The sequence below is a fragment of the Apus apus genome, chromosome Z (genome assembly GCF_020740795.1).
Source record: "Apus apus isolate bApuApu2 chromosome Z, bApuApu2.pri.cur, whole genome shotgun sequence".
In the NCBI taxonomy this organism is placed as follows: Eukaryota; Metazoa; Chordata; class Aves; order Apodiformes; family Apodidae; genus Apus; species Apus apus.
In genome coordinates, this window is record NC_067312.1 from 49,972,929 (window position 1) to 49,992,165 (window position 19,237).

The 19,237-nt window shown below is 41.6% G+C and overlaps 1 protein-coding gene across 1 annotated transcript; it reads right to left on the reverse strand.

The window, feature by feature from the left end:
- Nucleotides 1-1,410: 1,410 nt before the first annotated feature.
- On the reverse strand, nucleotides 1,411-18,943 carry PJA2 (praja ring finger ubiquitin ligase 2). Its single transcript, XM_051642719.1, has 9 exons — nucleotides 18,912-18,943; nucleotides 14,602-14,802; nucleotides 11,757-12,822; nucleotides 10,725-10,913; nucleotides 9,104-9,289; nucleotides 5,452-5,563; nucleotides 3,515-3,629; nucleotides 3,091-3,206; nucleotides 1,411-2,037 (listed from the first exon to the last, which is right to left on the reverse strand). The coding sequence occupies exons 2-9, from the start codon at nucleotides 14,798-14,800 to the stop codon at nucleotides 1,906-1,908; spliced, it is 2,115 nt and encodes a 704-aa protein (XP_051498679.1). The 5' UTR covers nucleotides 14,801-14,802; nucleotides 18,912-18,943; the 3' UTR covers nucleotides 1,411-1,905.
- Nucleotides 18,944-19,237: the final 294 nt, after the last annotated feature.

Sequence of the window (19,237 nt, forward strand, 5' to 3'; positions counted from 1 at the left end):
ACAGAATCTGTTAGGACTTCATTTACCAAAAAAATTAAATAATCATACTGAGCACTTGAATTTGATCCAAAGGCTTGGAGCTTTTTGCTTCTATTTTGCATTAAAAATTTCTATTAGTCATCTTCTGAGTATGACTGAACATACACTTTTTCAGACACCTCATTAGAAAGACCTTTAATCTGCTATTCTGTCAGATGTGAAGATAGGAAATATGTGCAAATAAGATCTCTACATTAAAAAGAAAAAAAGCATCAACACTCTTTGTAGCCAGGGTCTGGCGGCCGGAAGATCTCGTGCTGTACGGAAAGACAGGGCCCTCCCCCCCCCTCGGGACAGCCAATAGTGTATAGACTGTGATGTAAGCAAAACGGATGTGACGTTACTCAAGCTATATAATGCCATGCCGCATGGCAATAAACGCCATTTTGTCATCCACCACATTGGTGTCTGTGTGCATATGGACCGAGCGACCAGGGGTTGGTCGCCGTGCCGTTCCTGAACCAGGTCGCCTTGCCTTTCCGAAGGCAACAACTCTTCTTTGAGACAGCTGTTTAGAAACAGAAGTCAGGGCTGAAGCCAGGTAACAAAGAAAAGAAAAAGCTTCTAGCTTGGCTCTTCAGACTGCTGGTTAAGTCTGGAATCAAAAGCTTCTAGCAAGATGATTTCCAGATCTTGTCACAGAGGCCAACGTATTTTGCCTTTCCAGAGAGAAACAGAGTGGTTAAAGTGCCTGTAACATTTGTTGCAGGGGAACCACTGAAGAACAAAAAGCCCTAACAAAAAAGCAAGCAATACATGTCTTAAGTATGAATTCTTCTGGTGAGTATGCCTAGAAGTGTGTGTCCCTTGTCGTGTTTCCCCAAAACCTACTGATGCTTACTTCAGCAAAGACAAGGCTCTAATACAGGAAAATGAGCCATCAAGGAACTATATATATGCCACTTTTCACCAGCATCCTATTGTTTTGGCTTCCTTGTACTTCAAATTTTGAAATTACGTAATTGAAAACCTTACCAGCCAACTCATGGGAACTGCCACCAATTCCTTGCTCTCCTTCAGTCCACAAGTTCTTACACTGCAAAGTATGTCACACAACTCAGTATGTCCCTCATATATGAATATTACTATCTTCTGCTGCTAATAAAATATATTGGTATTTGTAGATAAATTAGATACTATGATGGCAACCATAACCCTAACAAATAGCCAGAGTGCTACTACAGGATTATTTTTAATCACTTTTCCAACAGCTTAATTCAGCTTAATTTCAATGTTACTGGAAAAAAAAATCAGTAACTGTTTTAAGAGAGTTTGAATAGACCTTTCACACAGTATTCCAAAATAATAAAAAACAGATGACAGCAATTTAATAGCACTTTTGACTTCAGCAAAAAAGTTTATTAGGGAATAGACTTGTTAGAAATAGTGTTCCACAATGCACTTTTTTTTCCCATGGTATCAAATTGGACCACTGGGGGCATCACAGAGCGTCTTTTGATGCAAATAAGAAAGATTAACTACAAAGACATTAAGTGGCACTAACTTTGACAAACCCAAATAGTTCAGTTGTATTACGTAAGCCAGATTATAAACATAACTTTCATCAACTACAGCTGTGCTGCAGCTGCAAGAACTTGAACAAAGTGCCACATTATGGAAAAATTTATCGTAATACAAGCTTCAGACATTAGTTACCAGCAAAATTTCACTAGGAAAAACAGGCTGCATAATCTTCCAATCTCAATTTGAAAATTTGAGCTATATTATAAATCTAAGGACTTCAGAAAAATCTTGCACAGTCTTTCTAAGCCAAAATATATAATATAGGTAGTATTTTACATACAATATTTTATACATAACTGTTTTCAGACTTCACATTATTTTGGGGGCAAAGAATTTCAGACCCTAGTTTGAAGTTTCTGCAGCACTGTTTAGAGAAGATGTGGTATCATGATCAGACAGAAAGGAAACTGGGGCAGCAGCTGATTCAGGAACTACAGGTGCAAGCACGTGACGACACACTGGGCATGTTCCAGACTACAGAAAAAAAAACAAACAGGTTTGTTGTTGTTTTTTGTTTTTTTTTTACAGTTTGCCTTCAATTCTATTGAAAAGCTAGCAGTTATTGCTTACAAAGTATTTAATGTTTTTACAACAGCACTGTCTCAAAGTAAAATCTCATTGGATTGGCTAGCTGGATCTAAGAGACAGATAACTATCCCAGGAGAAAGCTTTGGTTTACTTTTACACAAGTTACACAGCAAATACATCAGGCTTGCAGAGGCAAGGTCGTCTTCGAAGAGCTGATTTTGCTTGGGGGAATTTGTTTTTGAGGCAATGATTAAATATAACCTAGGTACAGCTCAAATCTAATAGGAAGCATTTTGTCCTGCTTTTCAGCAAGAGCAGTTTACTATAACAGCAGGAAAAGGACATGTAATATGAGCAATATGAACACAGAAATCCAAAATATAAAGGTAAACCCCCAAACAACAACCCACTGCTAGAGGTGTTGTTATCTCCCTAGCCTGAATCAATTACAGTCCTCTTGTACCTCTTGAAAAAATTATGTTACCCTGCAGGCTCATTGACAACATGCCAAGTCCATGCTCCATAAAGCAGAGTACATGTGAAAGGAAAAACACAACAAACAATTCATTAACTATAGTTCTTTTAGTCTAGCCTCATGCAGTGGGTTGACCCTGACTGGACACTAGGTGCCCTGACATTCTGGCAAAACAGATCAGATCCTAAGCTCTTCTCAGAAAAACTATGCCTTCTTTTATGTCTAGGTATGAGTATAGTAAAGAGAGCTTTTCTTGTAGCAAAACACAACCATTTCTTTCACTCTTGCTAAAAGCAGACCACTTTTTCCACACAAAAATGCCCCCTCTACTCAAGAAGTTGCTCTTCAGGTGAGTACAGTTATAAAATACCTCCCTTCCTTGCACTAGAATTTGGTTCTGTAATGCATAAAATTAACAGCCAATTATTTCATCCCACGTTTTCAAGAAGTTAAGCTGTTCTTCCCAGAAGAATGCAAGTACTCAAGAAAACATACAAAACCCCCACCAATTCTGTAGTACTTACTTTCTCTAACCAAGGAATTACACAAGATTTGTGAAACAGATGATGACAGGGTAGCTCTGTTATAATTTCATCTTGCACATAGTCACTCCAACAGATAATACAACATTGATGTTCACCTACACCCATGATAAAAAAAAGCATTATTATAATAGTTTTGTATTTAAAATGAGCTGTATTAAAATACGTATGTTATCACAACAGTATCACTAATGATTACAAAATACAAACACACTTACTCCATTAAAGATTAGTTTTCCAAACCAACCAAAGTTATATTTGGTCTGATTCACAATTCAAAACCTCTTAGAACAGCATTACCAGCAGCACGGGAAGTGTGCTTAAATACTGCATTTATGATATTGCAGAAAGCTATACTTTTTCTTATTAAAATTGTGAAAATTAAGAATTAATTATTTTTCCATACCATCATGGTGATCTGTGAAGGTAATCTGTGGCAGACAGTCTATGGCTGCTTTAGTAGCTGGTGGATGAGCCTCTTCAGTAACAAATCCAAGATGTTCCAAACTTGCCAGAGCGTTCTGAAAAGGGTGATCAGAGACCAAATTCTTAAGATGTAACATTTCATATAAAAACAAATAAGCAAGATAAAGAAATCCAATTCTAATACTATTATTTTCTTAAATAGAAGTTACGTATGTCATACTAACCATTATTGAAACTGCTTCAAGAGTCGCAACATTGTCTAATGAACATTTGTTCATTGTATAGTTTCAGAAAAGTAAAAAATAAAATAGAAGTAAAAAATAAAATAAAGCTTGTTAATACAAAACTGACTGCATTTTCCTTTTTGAAAATAAAAGTTTCATTAATTAATTTCCTGGCTTCATTTATTGAGTTACTTGGGTACAAACAAAATACTAAGTACCTCAGCTACACTGCTGGCAGCTCCCCAGCCACTCTTCCCCAAGCCTTTAGTGCTGCCTGGGGTTGTTGTGACCAAAATGCAGAACCCGACACTTGGGTCTTATTGAACCTCTTGCAATTGATCTCAGCCTACTGATTCAGCCTGTCTAGGTTGCTCTGCAGAGCCTTCCTACCCTTGAGCAGATCAACATGCCCACTCCATTTGGTGTCAACTGCAAACTTACTGAGGGTGCACTCAATCCCCTCAACCAGATCACTGAGGAAAATATGGAACAAGACCAGCCCCAAAACTGAGCCCTGAGGGACACCACTGGTGACCAGCTGCCAACTAGATTTTACTCCATTTACCACAACTCTCTGGGTCCAGCCATCCAGCCAGTTGTTTTACCCAGTGCAGAGCACACTTGTCTGTGCCATGATTTGCCAGCTTCTCCAGGAGATTGCTGTGGGAGACATTCTCAAAGGCCTTACCAAAGCCCAGGTAGGCAATGTCCACAGCTTTTCCCTCATCCAATAGGCAGGTCACATGGTCATAGAAAGAGACCAGGTTGGTCAAGCAAGACCTCCCTTTCATAAACCCATGCTGGCTGGCCCTGATCCCTTGGCTTCCCTGCACTTGCTGTGAGACATTACTAAAGATGAGCCTCTCCATGATCTTTCACAGTACTGAGGTCAGGCTGACAGGCCTGTAGTTCTCCAGATACTCCTTCCAGTTCTTCTTGTAGATGGGCATCACATTAGCCAGCCTCCAGTCATCTGGGACCTCCCCTGTTGACCAGGATTGTTGATATATGACGGAGATAAGTTCAGCGAGCTCCCCTGATAGCTCCCTCAGTACTCTAGGGTGGATTCCATCAGGCCCCATAGATTTATGCATGTCTAGGTGCAGAAGCAGATCAGTAACTACTTCCTCCCAGTTTATGTGGGTGTTGTTCTTGTCTTCATCCTTACCTTCTAGCTCAGGAGGCTGAGCACCCTAGGGGTAGTTGGTCTGACTATTAAAGACAGAGGCAAAGAGGCCATTAAGTATCTCAGCCTTTTCCTCATCCTTGGTTGCAGTGTAGACCCCGCATCCAGCAAGGGATGGAGATTTTCCCTAGCTCTCTTTTTTCTCTTGATATATTTATAAAAACTCTTTTTTTGTCCCTTATGTTAGTGGCCAAGCTGAGCTCCAGCTGGGCAACTGAACTCCATGGGAGCTCATTATTCATTAAAGAATGTTGGCAACATTCCTTAAATTATTCTAAATAGCACATGTTTAAACAGGTGGAAATCAGTACCTTTTTTTCCTTTAAGAGAAAATAAATACATATTCTAAAAGGAGCAGCTTGCAGACCTGGTAGTTCAAGATAAAATAGTAAAGTGGTTTTTTTCCCCTGATTCTCCTTATTTTTAGATTATGGTGAAAAAGGATTCAATAATAAAAACTTAAGTCACAACATCATTGATGTAATGCCACTATGAATACTTCAATACCTCCACAGCTCGTTGTATGCGTCCCTCTACTGCTGCAAATGTGAAAAACCGAGGATCCACAAAAGGAAGGGCTGGAGGAAGTCCTAGACCATCATCAAACTCATCAAGTGCACTGAAAAACAAGAGTTAGGAAACAATTTTCGTTTCAGAGTAAATAGTAATAACTTGAGGGCTGGATACATCAAATTACTGCACATCACCTTGTGAGAGGAGTTAATATTGGTTTTGCAGAAGCTATAGCTGCCTTCTGATAAGTATAACTGTAGAGGAAATGACTTCTTAGAAATTAAATACAATCTAAGGCTTTTGAAGTTCAAGTGCTTGAATGAGAGAAAACTGGTTTGTATCAGAGCAGTCATTAGAAAGTTGGTCAAATACTCAAGTAAAAAAAAGAAGGTAGTACAATCCTGCTATAAAAGGGGAGAAACAAATAAAATTAAGTCAGCCATATAGGTGGAGTATGATACCAGGTAAACAGGGGCATGACATCAAGTGGCAACTTCAGGCATACCAGATAGGCTGTAAACCTTGAAGTACCTAGTCAATAGGGAAACAAGGGAGGGATAAATCAGTTGGCATTAGGGAATAAAAAGATGTGCTAAGTCCACAGCCAGTGTCCCTACTCTGTGGGGGTTACCCGCTCTTGCAAGAACAAATAAAATGTGCTTCACTGAGGAATCTGTCTGAGCCTATGTTATGGGAAGTATAAGCATTTCTCACAACTTGTTAACAACTCTGTGTACTCTCAGGAGATGCTTGTGTTAGACTGATCTTGGCTGGCTGCCAGATATCCACCCAGCTGCTCTCTCCCTCACTTCAACTGGACAGGGGCATAGATAGGGACATTACTCACCAATCACCATTACAGGCAAAACAGTCAACATTAAGGGGGAACCTTAATTTAACTGAAGAGTTGAACCAGGTGATCTTTTGAGGTTCTTTCCATCAGGGCTGCTCTACAATTCTATGAATTTATTGCTAGTAAAAATGGATTTGGAAGGTTGAGAAACAAAAGCAAAAGCTGCAACATCTTCCCCTTAGCCCTCCCTGTCCTTTCAGGCTCAGCTTTACTCCTTCATTCCGACTCCTTTATGTCCCCCCATCCCAAGCAATGTAGAGGAAATGAGGCACATGGACTGTAGTCAGATCACTGCAGCTTGTCTCTGCCACTCCTTCCTCTTCACACTCTCTCCCGGCTCCAGTGTGGAGTCCCTTCCATGGGCTGCAGTCCTTCAGGATAAACCTGCTCCTGTGTTTTTCTTTCCAACAAGCTTCAGTACTTCACTGTTTAAGTGTGGATTCTTCACAAACAGTTCCTTCAGCAAATACCTACTTCACAGTGGGAAACATCTCCTTCAAAACATGGAGCATATCCTCCCCCTTCTTCTCTGACCTTAGTGTCTGCAGGATTGTTTCTCATATCATCCTTATTCTTCACTCTTACACTGTGCAGCATTTTTTACTCTTAAATACACTACAGGTACTGGTTGCAGTGGGTGCATTGCAGCCAGCTGTGCCCCACAAAGGGCAGCCCTGTCAGCTCCTCAAGGAAGCTGCCCTGCAGCCCCACCACTGCCAGTGGCTGCACTCAGTACAAAAGGTACACTCATGAGAATACAGACTTAAGAACTTGATGGGAGCTTTTCCTGTTGACTACTCCATACTACTCCATGTATGCTATTAAGCTCATTTTACTACTAGAATTCAGATTTTTATTACATCATGTGTCAGAGATCACAGCTTGGCCACTGCTTCAAGTTTTATTTTCAACATTCAGAGATCAAATCTTTAAATAAGCACATGGAAAATTATGCATAGATCTGTGTATGCCCATACAAAACTTAGACTACTAGAGAAGCATCTTCCTTTGTATTTTGAGTTTAGGAAGCTCAACACTTAAAAACAGCTTTTGTCCATATCCTGCAATTCCTTTGCTAGCTTGCTGCCTGGCACAGTGAAAACATGTGCCTTATCTCTAGCTTCCACTCTCATGCATTGGTCTCTGTTGTATTTAAAATAAATGTGCTGTACTATTCTAGAATTAGGCTGTGTAACTGGCTCGGATCCCATTCTTCCTAGTTTTGCAGAATTTTTGTCCTATATTGCAATATTCTTCAGTAATCTTATGACAAAGTTGAGTGAAGCATTCAAGATCATGGAAACACTAAGTAAGAACATGGCATTTCAAAGAGCAATAAAATAGGATTTTAACATCTAAACTACACCTACTGCAAAAGAGGAAAAGACCAATTATAAAATTGCACTGACTTAAAAGCTGATTACATTTATATTGCTTTATTTTTATACTTCCCCTATACTTACCACCTTGAAAATTAACTAAAAAGTATACCCCTCTGTGACATTCAGGTTGTATAGTGTTTGTCTTGAACAATCCAAGAGACGGGCAGTGTATTTGGACACTGAGGATGCCTGGTGCTTGCCTTCAGACATCTGAGACTTAAATAGGATTTTCTGCAGGACTGAAGAGATGTCCCAGGATCCCACCAAACTTCTACTCCCCCCGCTCTGCCCCCGCGCACCTGCACACTGGGGAGTTTGGTATGGGACATGCTGAGCTGAGAGAGCAGGATATCCAGCGATAACCAGACCTTGAGATTTTATGTAAACCACTGACTTGGCTGGGAAAGTAGAGAGCACCAGTGTCAAGCTGCCCCCTCCACCTAGTAAACTAATCCTGAGGTGCCAAGTTGTCTCAACATCCTGCTTCACACGGAAATTAGTCAAGGACTGTGTTGCTAGCCCAATCAATGGCTTATCTTGTTAGTTAGCCTGACAAATACCACCTGCAAGATATAACCCAGCAACATACTCCCCACAATTCCCAAGGAACACACAGCCTCCCCTCTACAGGGACAGAGGGGGAGAGTGGACAACAACTGTATACAAATCTGGGATGCTAGGGGTGCAGTGAAGCACTTCCCCACCAATTATGTTGCTGGATGGTGGTGGTAACTATCCTTGCTGTTCCCTGTATTTCTGCTTTTCTTTGTTTCCTTTCTACTCTGTCTCTGTTTTCCTCCCTGTCCTATCCACTCTAGGGACTTTGTTGTGTAACTCCAATAAAGTTCGGTATGCACACGACATCTGACCTTGTTTGTGTCTTAATTTCACCATTTGGGATCACCTCTAAACCTTTTCACAGGTCCTGCCAGACAAAGGGAGCAGCTCTTGTGCGGCTCATCCCGGGAGAGGGAAGGCAGAATCCAGCCACACCAGCCTCCCACTGCACTGAGGAGTGTGAGAAAGCAAGGGGGTTCTGCCCCATCTCTCATAAGACCACACATCAGCCCCAGTGCCTACTTGTGCACCCGATACTGTATTATCCTTGTTTTGTCCTGGTGAGATAATAAAAACTAACTGTGTCTCCAAATATTGGATCGTGACACTCTCCTTGAATATTTAATCCACCAGAATATTTTCCCAGATCACAGCCTGATTTGGCAAATGTACTTAACTTTTCTCCTGCTAGATGAAACAATAGCACTTGAAGCACCTTACGCCTTAAAAGTCAGTTTACCTTTGACACAAGTGCATACTGATAGCCCTGAGTATTTTTTGACATCTTAAATAAAAAACTAAACAGTAACTATAAGCCCTCTGAAATTAATGCAGAGAATTATCCCAGTCATACCTCCACTCCACCTCCAGGTCTTCACTCACACTGGAGTCATCCCCAAGGTTGTTATTTCCATCCAACAAGAAGAATCCAGGACGCACACAATCACTCACTGGACCATTTTCATCTTCACTGCTACTTCCTGCTTGTTCCCGACGCTGTAACAATGGACGCTCTCCTTTCTCTGTTGATGTCTGTTTGCTTTGAAAAAGAAATATAAAGTTAAAAGTCTAAGAGAATTAACAACCACATGCAAGCAACAAAAGCTAAGCATATTAAAAGGGCTGCAACTGCATGTTTTGCAGCTTGCAGAGTCCCAAAATAAGAATGTAGTATTTGCTGTAGAAAAAAGATACTCCCAGTAGTATCAGCTCTAGGCTCAGAATCTAGTAACATGCATGATTCTGCAGCAAAACTATTCGTCTAACACTCAGATCAGTAGTACACTAGGTAGCATGCTGTTCATTTGCCCTATGTACAGGCAGAATCACTGCCAGAGCTTGTAAATTTGCTACTAAAGATTTTCTTATTAATCTACAAGATCCTAAAGCCACTATAAAGAGAGTCTCTCTTGACAACTATGAACAGCCTTCATGGGGAAAATTGGACTGAACTCAGAGATATTACTTGCAGGATATGCTGTCTGCCTACGGAAAAAGACTCCTCTCATTCCTGGATTTCCTATAGGAGCACAAGTCACCTGGATGTTTAAAGCCACCAGGCTGCAAGTCCCACTTGCCTTGTTAGAGGGAAAAGAAACATGATTCCTATAATGTTAGAAATAGGTAAATTTGCAGACTGTTCACATCAAAGAAAGCTAAAGAGTACACAGTTCCATTGTTGTTGTTCTGAAACAGATGAGTTTTTATAATGCCATGCTAATTCTCCAAAGCTCAAGAGACAACAGCATGAAGAAAAACAGTAACGAGAGATTTGGACTACTTTGCAATAGATACTGTTAACCTAGAGGTGGAAGAAGCTGAAAGAATACTTAGGCATGTCTCATTGTTTTATAAAGACCCAAACAAAGAATGTAAGTTCAGTATTAGACTCTTAGGAAAAAGCTTCCCTGGGCTATTTTAGCTACAAAATTTGCCTTGCAACAAAGGTAGATGCATTTTATAATGTAAAACACTGCATGACTGGAAAAATAAGAAAGTTCTCAGCAAGCAAGTAGTTCAAGCTTAATCACTGCTAGGGCGGCAGAAATAAAAAGCAGCAGTGGAATATGTGAATCAATAATGCAAAGACAAACAACTGCTTTGCAAGAAGTACTAAGCAGTATTGGAAGATATTTATGTAACATGTCCTTACAATTAACTTTTTTAGTTTACCATTAGCAAAAAAAGAGTACTTGCCTACTTTGGCTTTTTAAAGGTGCTACTATTGTAGCCTGTTGTCCTTTTTGACATTATATGTCAATGCCCTCATTTCTGTATCTTCCATAAAACAGATTTATTTGCACAACATGCCATTTTTTCCCTGATTGGAAATACATACTACTCAGATTTTGATGTAGGCAAATTACTATTGCTAATAAAGAAACTACTTTTAGAATTGTGTAGTGTCATATGAAGACTGCATTGCTGTTAATGTTTGAACTTAGAGGAAATGAGATAATAAAATAAAACCATACCCTCCTTGGGAAGTGAAGTTTGTGTTCTCCTCTTCTACACCACTGCTGCTGCTGCTCTGCACTTCAGGATCACATTTCTCTCTGCATGGGAAAGTCTCACAGCTGTCACCACTTGAGGACGAGTCTTTTCCTGTAGCAGTAGAACAGCTAGGCACAGATGTAGACCATTCTCCATCACTGCATTCTGAGCTGCAATTTCAACAAGGCAATAGGGTGTGAATTTAAACTCTGCTTTATGGGAAAGAAAACAAACAAACATTTTGCTATTTCCTGCTTTTCTATGAATAATGCTTTCAACATAGACTATTTTTTCTAGGAGAAATGAATTTTGTTTTGTTTATAGCTATAGCTTGCTATTTCATGAATTAGAAGTACTTCAGAAAAACTGCACATTATTCACTGCATGTTTTACCAGAATAAAGAAGAATACTGCTCCTGGTGCCTAGGTTGGAGATCTGAATTTGTATTCATTAATAGTTACTTTGAAAGCACCAACTAGTCTAAAGAACTTTCAGTAAAAAAGGGATTATAAGCAATTGTATAAAATTATTCTTCAGATGTGGCAAGGAAAAATTTTTTGTTTCAAAAGGCTGTACACAAGAACATACATGGGCTGCCATGCAAAATACCAAGATTTGAGAGCAAAACAAATCTAAAAATAACAAGTCTTGAAGGGACTTTTCAAAACCCCAAAAATTGTGATAACTAATGCTGAGCAAGGTTTTCCTTCTCTATGCTTTATCTATTTAGTAAAAATAAAATAAAAATTTAAAAAGGAATCTTCCTTAGTGGTAAGGCACTTTGATCCTAAACAGAGAAAGTCTTTTTACATAACCAGGAGAATATGTATTATCATTGCTTTAGGTGGACTACAGGAAGGCTGAAGAAAAACTGAAAGAATAAGTTGGCATTTTGTTACCTGATCATAGTCCAAAATTGAGTTATGTCCCATTTGCTAACAACTTATTCAGATTTACAAATTATTTACATAAAAGATTCAAGAGTAATGCAGATACAAAAACTAAATGTTACCTGTCTTCCTCTTTGGGGGATTTTGATAAGCGTCTACTGCAGTGTTCAACCTCATCCGAAGAAGCGCTATCACCTAGCACACCTTTTTGTCCTTGAGCAACAGCATTTCCCCTTAGGTCTCTTTCTGGGTTCTTTCGGCACCTTCTGTATTTTGACTCAAAGAACATACTAGAACTTTTTTCTTCTTTTCTATTTTGCAAGGCACATGCAGCAGAGCCTTGCTGGACTTCAGCAGCTTCACTTGTCCTCCTGGAATGCCCTTCCTCTTCATCATTACTAGCAAGAATATTCTCTCTCTCCAGCTGGTTTGCATCATTTTGTTTTCTTATTTTAGGTCTCGCTACTAGCTCAGGCAAACTCAGGTCAGCATTTCCACCACAGACATTCAATTTGTTAGCAATTGCCATGGAGGTTCTAATTCCAACATCCACTGTTTTTATCTGCTGTGTTTCACAATCGGCACCACTCATGTTACTTTCCTGTATAGCTTGATCTTCAGCACAAGATGTAAATGTCCTATTGTTTGAACATAAGTCTGAATCTATACTAAAATAGCTCATTAAAGACATGGGTTCTGCTGCTTCACAACATTCTCTAGAAACACTGTGGTTGAGAGTGGACAATGAGAACTGCAAGTCAGTAGAAGATTCTCTGTCTTTTTCTAACTCAGAAAACATGCTTTCTAGCGTTTTTGGAAGTACACCTGCTTTTTCTCTTGCCAAAGAAAATTTGTCTTGAGCATCACCTCCCTCTCCATCACTGCTATCAGGCTTGTAAGAGACAGCATTTGTAGAAGCAACTCCATTCTGACCATTGAAACCATTATGCCCTCCAGATCCATATTCTGAAAGGTACTCAGAATCTTCATAAGGATTCATAAAGTTCCTTGAGACTGTGTTGCCTTTCAGACCATTAGAAACTAGAGAAAATGGTAACATGTCTGCATCAGAAGTCTGGCACAGTACCCTTTGGCAAATGGATGTTCCAGTTCTGCTGTTTTCTAACAAGGGCTGATCCAATGAATGAGAGTAAATTTGACGCAAAGAACTCGCACCTTCAAAGCAAGCTGTAAGAAAGAATGCATTGGAATAGTCAAACAAATAGATATATTCTCATCTACAACAACTGTTCATGAAAAAGAAAGGACAGTTCACTGGGACTGCAGTGCAATTTGATAGAGAAATATTTGCCAGAGAAGTGTTGATTCTTCACTAATATATTTATATTATCATTTATTTAAACTAAGCATATAGAAATAAACTTAAATGATACAATCGCAGCTCAGCTTGTGATAGCAAAAACCAAGTATTAAAGGAATATGTTCATATGCAACATTTTTATATTGTTTATATAAAATGGAATTTTATATAAACACAGGAAATCTTAAAAAACCTATGACACTAAAAAAGCCACAGTATTCCTTTCCCCAAGTTAAAAACTGGGCTAACCTTAATTAAACTGGCTACATTGTGACTCCTGCTGCACTTGAACTTTATTGCTAACTATAAATTCCATACTAATAGCACTGCATTTTGCACACAGAGCTGTAAGTGCAGCTCCTCATAAAATAACAAGGATAAATGTGGAATTACAGTTAGTAGTCACCACCATCGCAAATTCAGTTTGCTTATTTTATACTTGAACATCTCTTGCATACAGGGACAATGAATATTAAACCCAACATCAAGAGTTAAAGAAGGCCAAAACATGTATACTGCTAATACTACAAAATTAACGCTTAGCTCAAGTTATTTGTATACTCCTAACTAAGCCTAAGCTATTTGTGAACATACAACGGCTTGTGTAACTTGAGCACCTGTTTTTAAGTCAACATTAAGAGATTTGAAAAGTCTAACCATGACCCAAAAAGCAAAGCATGCACGATTAATTGAAGATATTCCCTAGTATGCTATTTTTAAAGCAGATAAGGTGGGAAATAATGTAAAATCAGTGTTCTGGGGTTAAAAAAGTATCTAAATAGCTCATCTATGCCTAGGTTGAATTCATGAGCAAAACAAATTGCCTAGGTTGAATTCATGGCACTGAATTCTTACAGAGCTGTGCCTTTCAGCACTAGGAGTCTAGTTTGCAGGAAGCAAGTGTAACATGAGTATCTATCAACTGGGGAAAAGCATAACCTGGGTAAGGTAAGAGTATAAAAGGAAGGAGAGAAAAAATGTTACTTTGGAAGATCAGGGGCTACATCCAATATTTTTTTTTTTTTTAATGAGGAAACCTCATACATTCAAGGAGACTGGACAATGTTTCTAATCCAACAAGCCATTTTGTATGAATTGCTATGAAGTTATTATTCAGGTGCTGAAGTCACAGAAGATATTTTGTGAATTACCAGTGTTCAATATTCACTAAACTGGAACAAACAAATTAAATGAGAACATTCAAAGATGTTTTATAGGCTTAAACTACTTTTCACTGTAACTACACAAAAGTTGACAAAGACAGAATAGCCTGTTATATGGCATATCGCATATTTCACAGCCAAGTTCCAAACAGAAGGTTAGAATAGGTATTCCTTCCCGAATGTGATTTGTGATTTGATTTGAAGACAAATTTGAATTATATAGTATTGTGGTTATGTAGTTGATTAGAATGCAATAACTCAGTCAGGAATGCACTTCTTCAGGTGAAATTAAACAGCCTATGATAGACTACACTTAAACTTGCCATCATGCTAAGTCTCATTCTATGAAGTCATATGAAATGTATTTTACAGCTTATTTAAGTGGCTACAATCTTCCCTTTGCATTTCTCTGTGCCGTCGGCCTCCACCCCCAACCATTCCAGTTTGCAGTTAAATAACACATACACAGAAAAATGCACATACACATAGCATTATCTTCCTGAACGTCGTCAGATTCTAATTTTTTGCAGTCTCCATTGTGTTGATGTTCATCTCTGCCTTGGCTATTCAAAGATGGTCTAAAAGCAACATAAGCATGTCCTCCTTGGTATCTTCTACCTGTAACGGTTTTATGCCCTTCTTCTGGTTCGGGCCAGGCAAGTTTTCCAACTTCTTGACCCATTGCTGTATGAGATTTAAGAAAAAAGAAAAAGACAGTGATTGTGTTAGACAGCAGTATATCTTTACAATATCCCTCTTCCTCAACACTGATACAATTTTTTGCAAGGAATTTCCCAGCAGAATTAGTGAGAACCTGAAGTGCTCTGGGCACATATGCTACAAAAGCACATAACAGAATTTTAACCCACTCTAAATAATATTGACAAACACCTATCTTGCCTTCATCTTAACATCTGTAGTAAATAATAGACATTATGAAAAAACAAAAAGCAAGCCCACATTTCTTGAACACCTCCAGGGATGATGACTCAGGCAGTTCCTGTCTGACCCTTTCAGTAAAGAAATTCTTCCCAATATCCCATCTAAACCTCCCTTGCTGCAACTTCAGATCATTTCCTCCACTCCTATCATTATTTACTTGGGAGAAGAAGCCAACACCCACCTCCCTATGACCTGCTTTCAGGTACCTGTAGAGGGCAATGAAGTTTCCCCTCAGCCTCCTCTTCTCCAAATTGAATATCTCTAGCTCCCTCAGCTGCTCCTTGTATGACTTTTTATCTAGACCCTTCACCAGCTTGGTAGCTCTCCTCTGGACATGTTCCAGCTCCTCCATGTCCTTCTTGCAGTGAGAGGCCCAGAACTGCACACAGTGCTCAAGGTGTGGTCTCACCAGGGCCAAATACAGGGGAACAATCACTTCCCTTCTCCTGCTGGCCACACTATTCCTGATGCAGGCCAGGATGCTGTTGGCATCTTGGCCACCTGGGCACACTGCTGGCTCATGTTAAGCCACCTGTCAACCAGCACCCCCAGGTCCTCTTCTGCTGGGCAGCTCCCCAGCCACTCTTCCCCAAGCCTTTAGTGCTGCCTGGGGTTGTTGTGACCAAAATGCAGAACCCGACACTTGGGTCTTATTGAACCTCTTGCAATTGATCTCAGCCTACTGATTCAGCCTGTCTAGGTTGCTCTGCAGAGCCTTCCTACCCTTGAGCAGATCAACATGCCCACTCCATTTGGTGTCAACTGCAAACTTACTGAGGGTGCACTCAATCCCCTCAACCAGATCACTGAGGAAAATATGGAACAAGACCAGCCCCAAAACTGAGCCCTGAGGGACACCACTGGTGACCAGCTGCCAACTAGATTTTACTCCATTTACCACAACTCTCTGGGTCCAGCCATCCAGCCAGTTGTTTTACCCAGTGCAGAGCACACTTGTCTGTGCCATGATTTGCCAGCTTCTCCAGGAGATTGCTGTGGGAGACATTCTCAAAGGCCTTACCAAAGCCCAGGTAGGCAATGTCCACAGCTTTTCCCTCACCCTTATGCAACCACAGCCCTCCCCACAGGGCTTTCAGCCCTATCTCTAGGCTCTCCAAACAGGCTTCCAGCTCCAGCAGCTGGAAAGAAGAGGAAAACTGTGCAGTCCCAGGGCTGAAAGGGAGTGAAGGCGTTTAGTTACATAGGAAGTTTTATCAGAGGCCAAATTCATACTCTCCAAGGAATATTAATTCTGAGCAAAGAGTATTGAGAGCTTGTTCTGGAAGACAGAAGTTAAGTAAGACCATGAAACAGTCCATCTCCCTGATATTTAGTAGCACTTCAATGTAGCACACTTGGCAATATTTTATGAAGCATATTATTTGTTCTTAAAATGTAAACTCATAGTAAGCAACAAACTCTGAAAGGCTGCTGTAGAAAAAAGCCTGTTTCAACAGAACATACCTGAAGATATCCTGCATTCAAAGTTGTTTCTGTAACTCAAACATAGTTTCTAGGTATGAACCAAAGTTTTTAAAAACATTTGTTAACTGAAATGAATGCAGAGTAGACTCTGGGACCTGTTCAAATACACTATCAAGCACATAGATAAGTCTGGTGAAGCAGTGGACTCCGCAGTGCACTCTGACCAGACTTACAGCCCTGTCCATAAAAACGCAGGGGGATCATTAACATATCAATAAATCAACAAATCAGAACAATTTTGCTCCCCGTACTTTGTTCAAAATACTAATCAGAAATACTAGGATAAACCTTCATTGAACTATAAGTTTTACCCTATATACACTGCAAACGATTAGCCAGGGACTGTCTACTTTACAAAAGTCTTGTCCTCAGCACAATGGAATTCTGGCCTCTACTGCTATAGAGCACAGTGATACTTTGTCTTACTCAAGCCCTCCTAAGAGACCTAGCATCAAAACAAACAAGTACTATGGACCACAAGGGAGATTAGTAAATAAAAATCGTAGCAATGCCAGCTTATACCATAACAGTATTTGCTAAATCAACCCAAAACATCATACGCATATTTTTCTCTTGCTATGCTAAACTGCTTTTACAGAAGTAAAAATCTTCATGGGAGCAGCTAACTTAACAAGGCAGTAACTCACAAATGTCTCATTTTGATGAGACTTTGATCAGCCAAAAACTTTTGCACACTACCTACACTGCATTGCAATTCACTGAGTTGACAAAGGAATTAAAAAAAAAATAGGCACATTTCACAGAAGTTTCCTGATCCTGAATTTTAATACAGCTTTGAAATAATTATTTTTAAACAACTTTTCCCACATATTTTCCTGTCTTTAATGGGTGAGAAAGACAAGGAAATAAGTTCTGTGCAAGCCTGACTCAGCTGCAAAAAAAGTGCTTATTACATCTCTTTGCTCATACAAATTTAAATATGCATACTTCTCCTAAATGAAATTTACATCTATAAAGCACATATTCTTCATGGTTTATCCATGAACAGAGAATAGTAACAGTCTGACTGTACTCTTTATTGCTACAGGACATAACATTTTTTCTAGACTCAACGTGACAGATTTTTAAATCAAAAATCATTCTTCTAAATCACTTAACTGTGCACACAAACAAGAACAAATAAAAAAAATCACAGTGAAAGAATGGAGTGCCTGAAGAGGTCAGAGAACAGAATAAGGACCTAAAGGGACGCATCCTATGAAGCACTTGGCACCACCATTACCATACCAACTTTTTCTGATTTTTTATATCTTCGTGTATTATGCAGAAGTAACTCACAGAGATTCTTTTAAGAAGTGCTCACTAGCAGTCAAGCACATTTGCAGTGCACATTTGCAGGTCTCAGTGCTATTCTGAGACCTCAGTTCCACGGCAGTCAGCTCAGCTGAATACAAGCAACTCAAACGAACCTACGGAAGGTGCAACACACAGGACACACCTTCAAGGAGTCTCTCTTGCCGATGTAAAGCCCTTCCCGTGCAGTGTAACTACAGGTTAAAACACGTTCGCTAATGTGTAAGAAAACGCCTGCTTTAATTGATGCACCTCAACAAACATCCTCTGAGCCCTGAGGCCCAAGACCCTCCTCTCCCGTCCCCGAATTTGGGGGTGGTTCTGCTCACAGCCAGCTCAGTCCACCTCTCCTCCAGCAAAGACGTACGGCAGGTGCTTCATCACTAAGTTCCAAGACGGCCAAGCGGCTGACTTCCCCAGCGAGCCTGCTCACGTCCATTTGCGTTCTGCCCGAGGAAGCGCTGCCGGAGCCCAGCCCGCCCCGCCGACCCGCAGCTCAGCGCCTTGCGGGGCAGGAGCCCGCGCCTCACCCTGCCGACTGCTCAACACCACGCAGCAGCCTGCCCCTTTCGCTGGTGGATACTGAACCACTGTCAAACTGATGTACGGAAAGCAATACCCAAGAATTAACACGAAAACAAACTCCGCGCGGCAGGCCCGCCCGGTGTGGAGCCGCCCGCCGCGGCCGCAGCTCCGCACGCACGGACACACCGCGGGACACCGCGCCGGACCGGGCCGGCCGCGATTCACCCTCGGTCTCGGTTACTCCTCGGGCTCTCCCCCGGCCCACCAGCTGCGGGGACGGCCCCCAGCCCCACCGCGCCCGACCCCGCGAGCCTGCCGCTGCGCGGGGGCCGGCACTCCGCGGCCGCAGGGACGACCCCGGGCTGCGGACGGGCGCGGCGCGGCCCCTGCCCGGCTCCACCGCCGCCCTCCCGCCCTCCCTCCACCGCCGAGCCCGCACGCAGCCCCGGCTCCAGCCGAGGCCGGCCCGCGCCCAGCCCACAGCCGCCCAGCCGCGCCGCGCCGGCCCCGCGAGCGGCCGCACTCACCGCGCCCAGCCCGCAACCACCGCCTGCCCTCGCGTTCGCCGCGACTGCCCAGCCTGCCGCCTTTTAAGAGCTAGCGGCCGCCAGCGCTGGGCGGGAGAGAAGGCGCAGCGGCCAATCTTGGCCTTGGGGCGGGAACCGAGACGGCAAGTTCGGTTCTGCCCCACGCAGAGGGGCGGAGAGAGGGCGCGGGTTGGGCGCGGGTTTGGCGCGGGTTTGGCGCGGCTGGGGTGCGGGGCCGCTCCCGGCGCTGGCGGGGCCGCTGCCCACGCAGGCCGTGGCCGGGGGCACCTTCTTCTCCCGGCCCGCCTGCCGCCCCGGAGGTGGCT

Bases quoted from the DNA above. Each gene is read 5' to 3' on its own strand.
- PJA2 (XM_051642719.1), bottom strand. From the start codon at position 14,800: ATGGGTCAAGAAGTTGGAAAACTTGCCTGGCCCGAACCAGAAGAAGGG. The intron at 3,207-3,514 runs GTATGGAAAAAT...TCATGGGTGTAG, and splicing joins CTTCACAGATCACCATGATG to GTGAACATCAATGTTGTATT. The intron at 2,038-3,090 runs GTAAGTACTACA...TTTTTTCTGTAG, and splicing joins TAATTCCTTGGTTAGAGAAA to TCTGGAACATGCCCAGTGTG.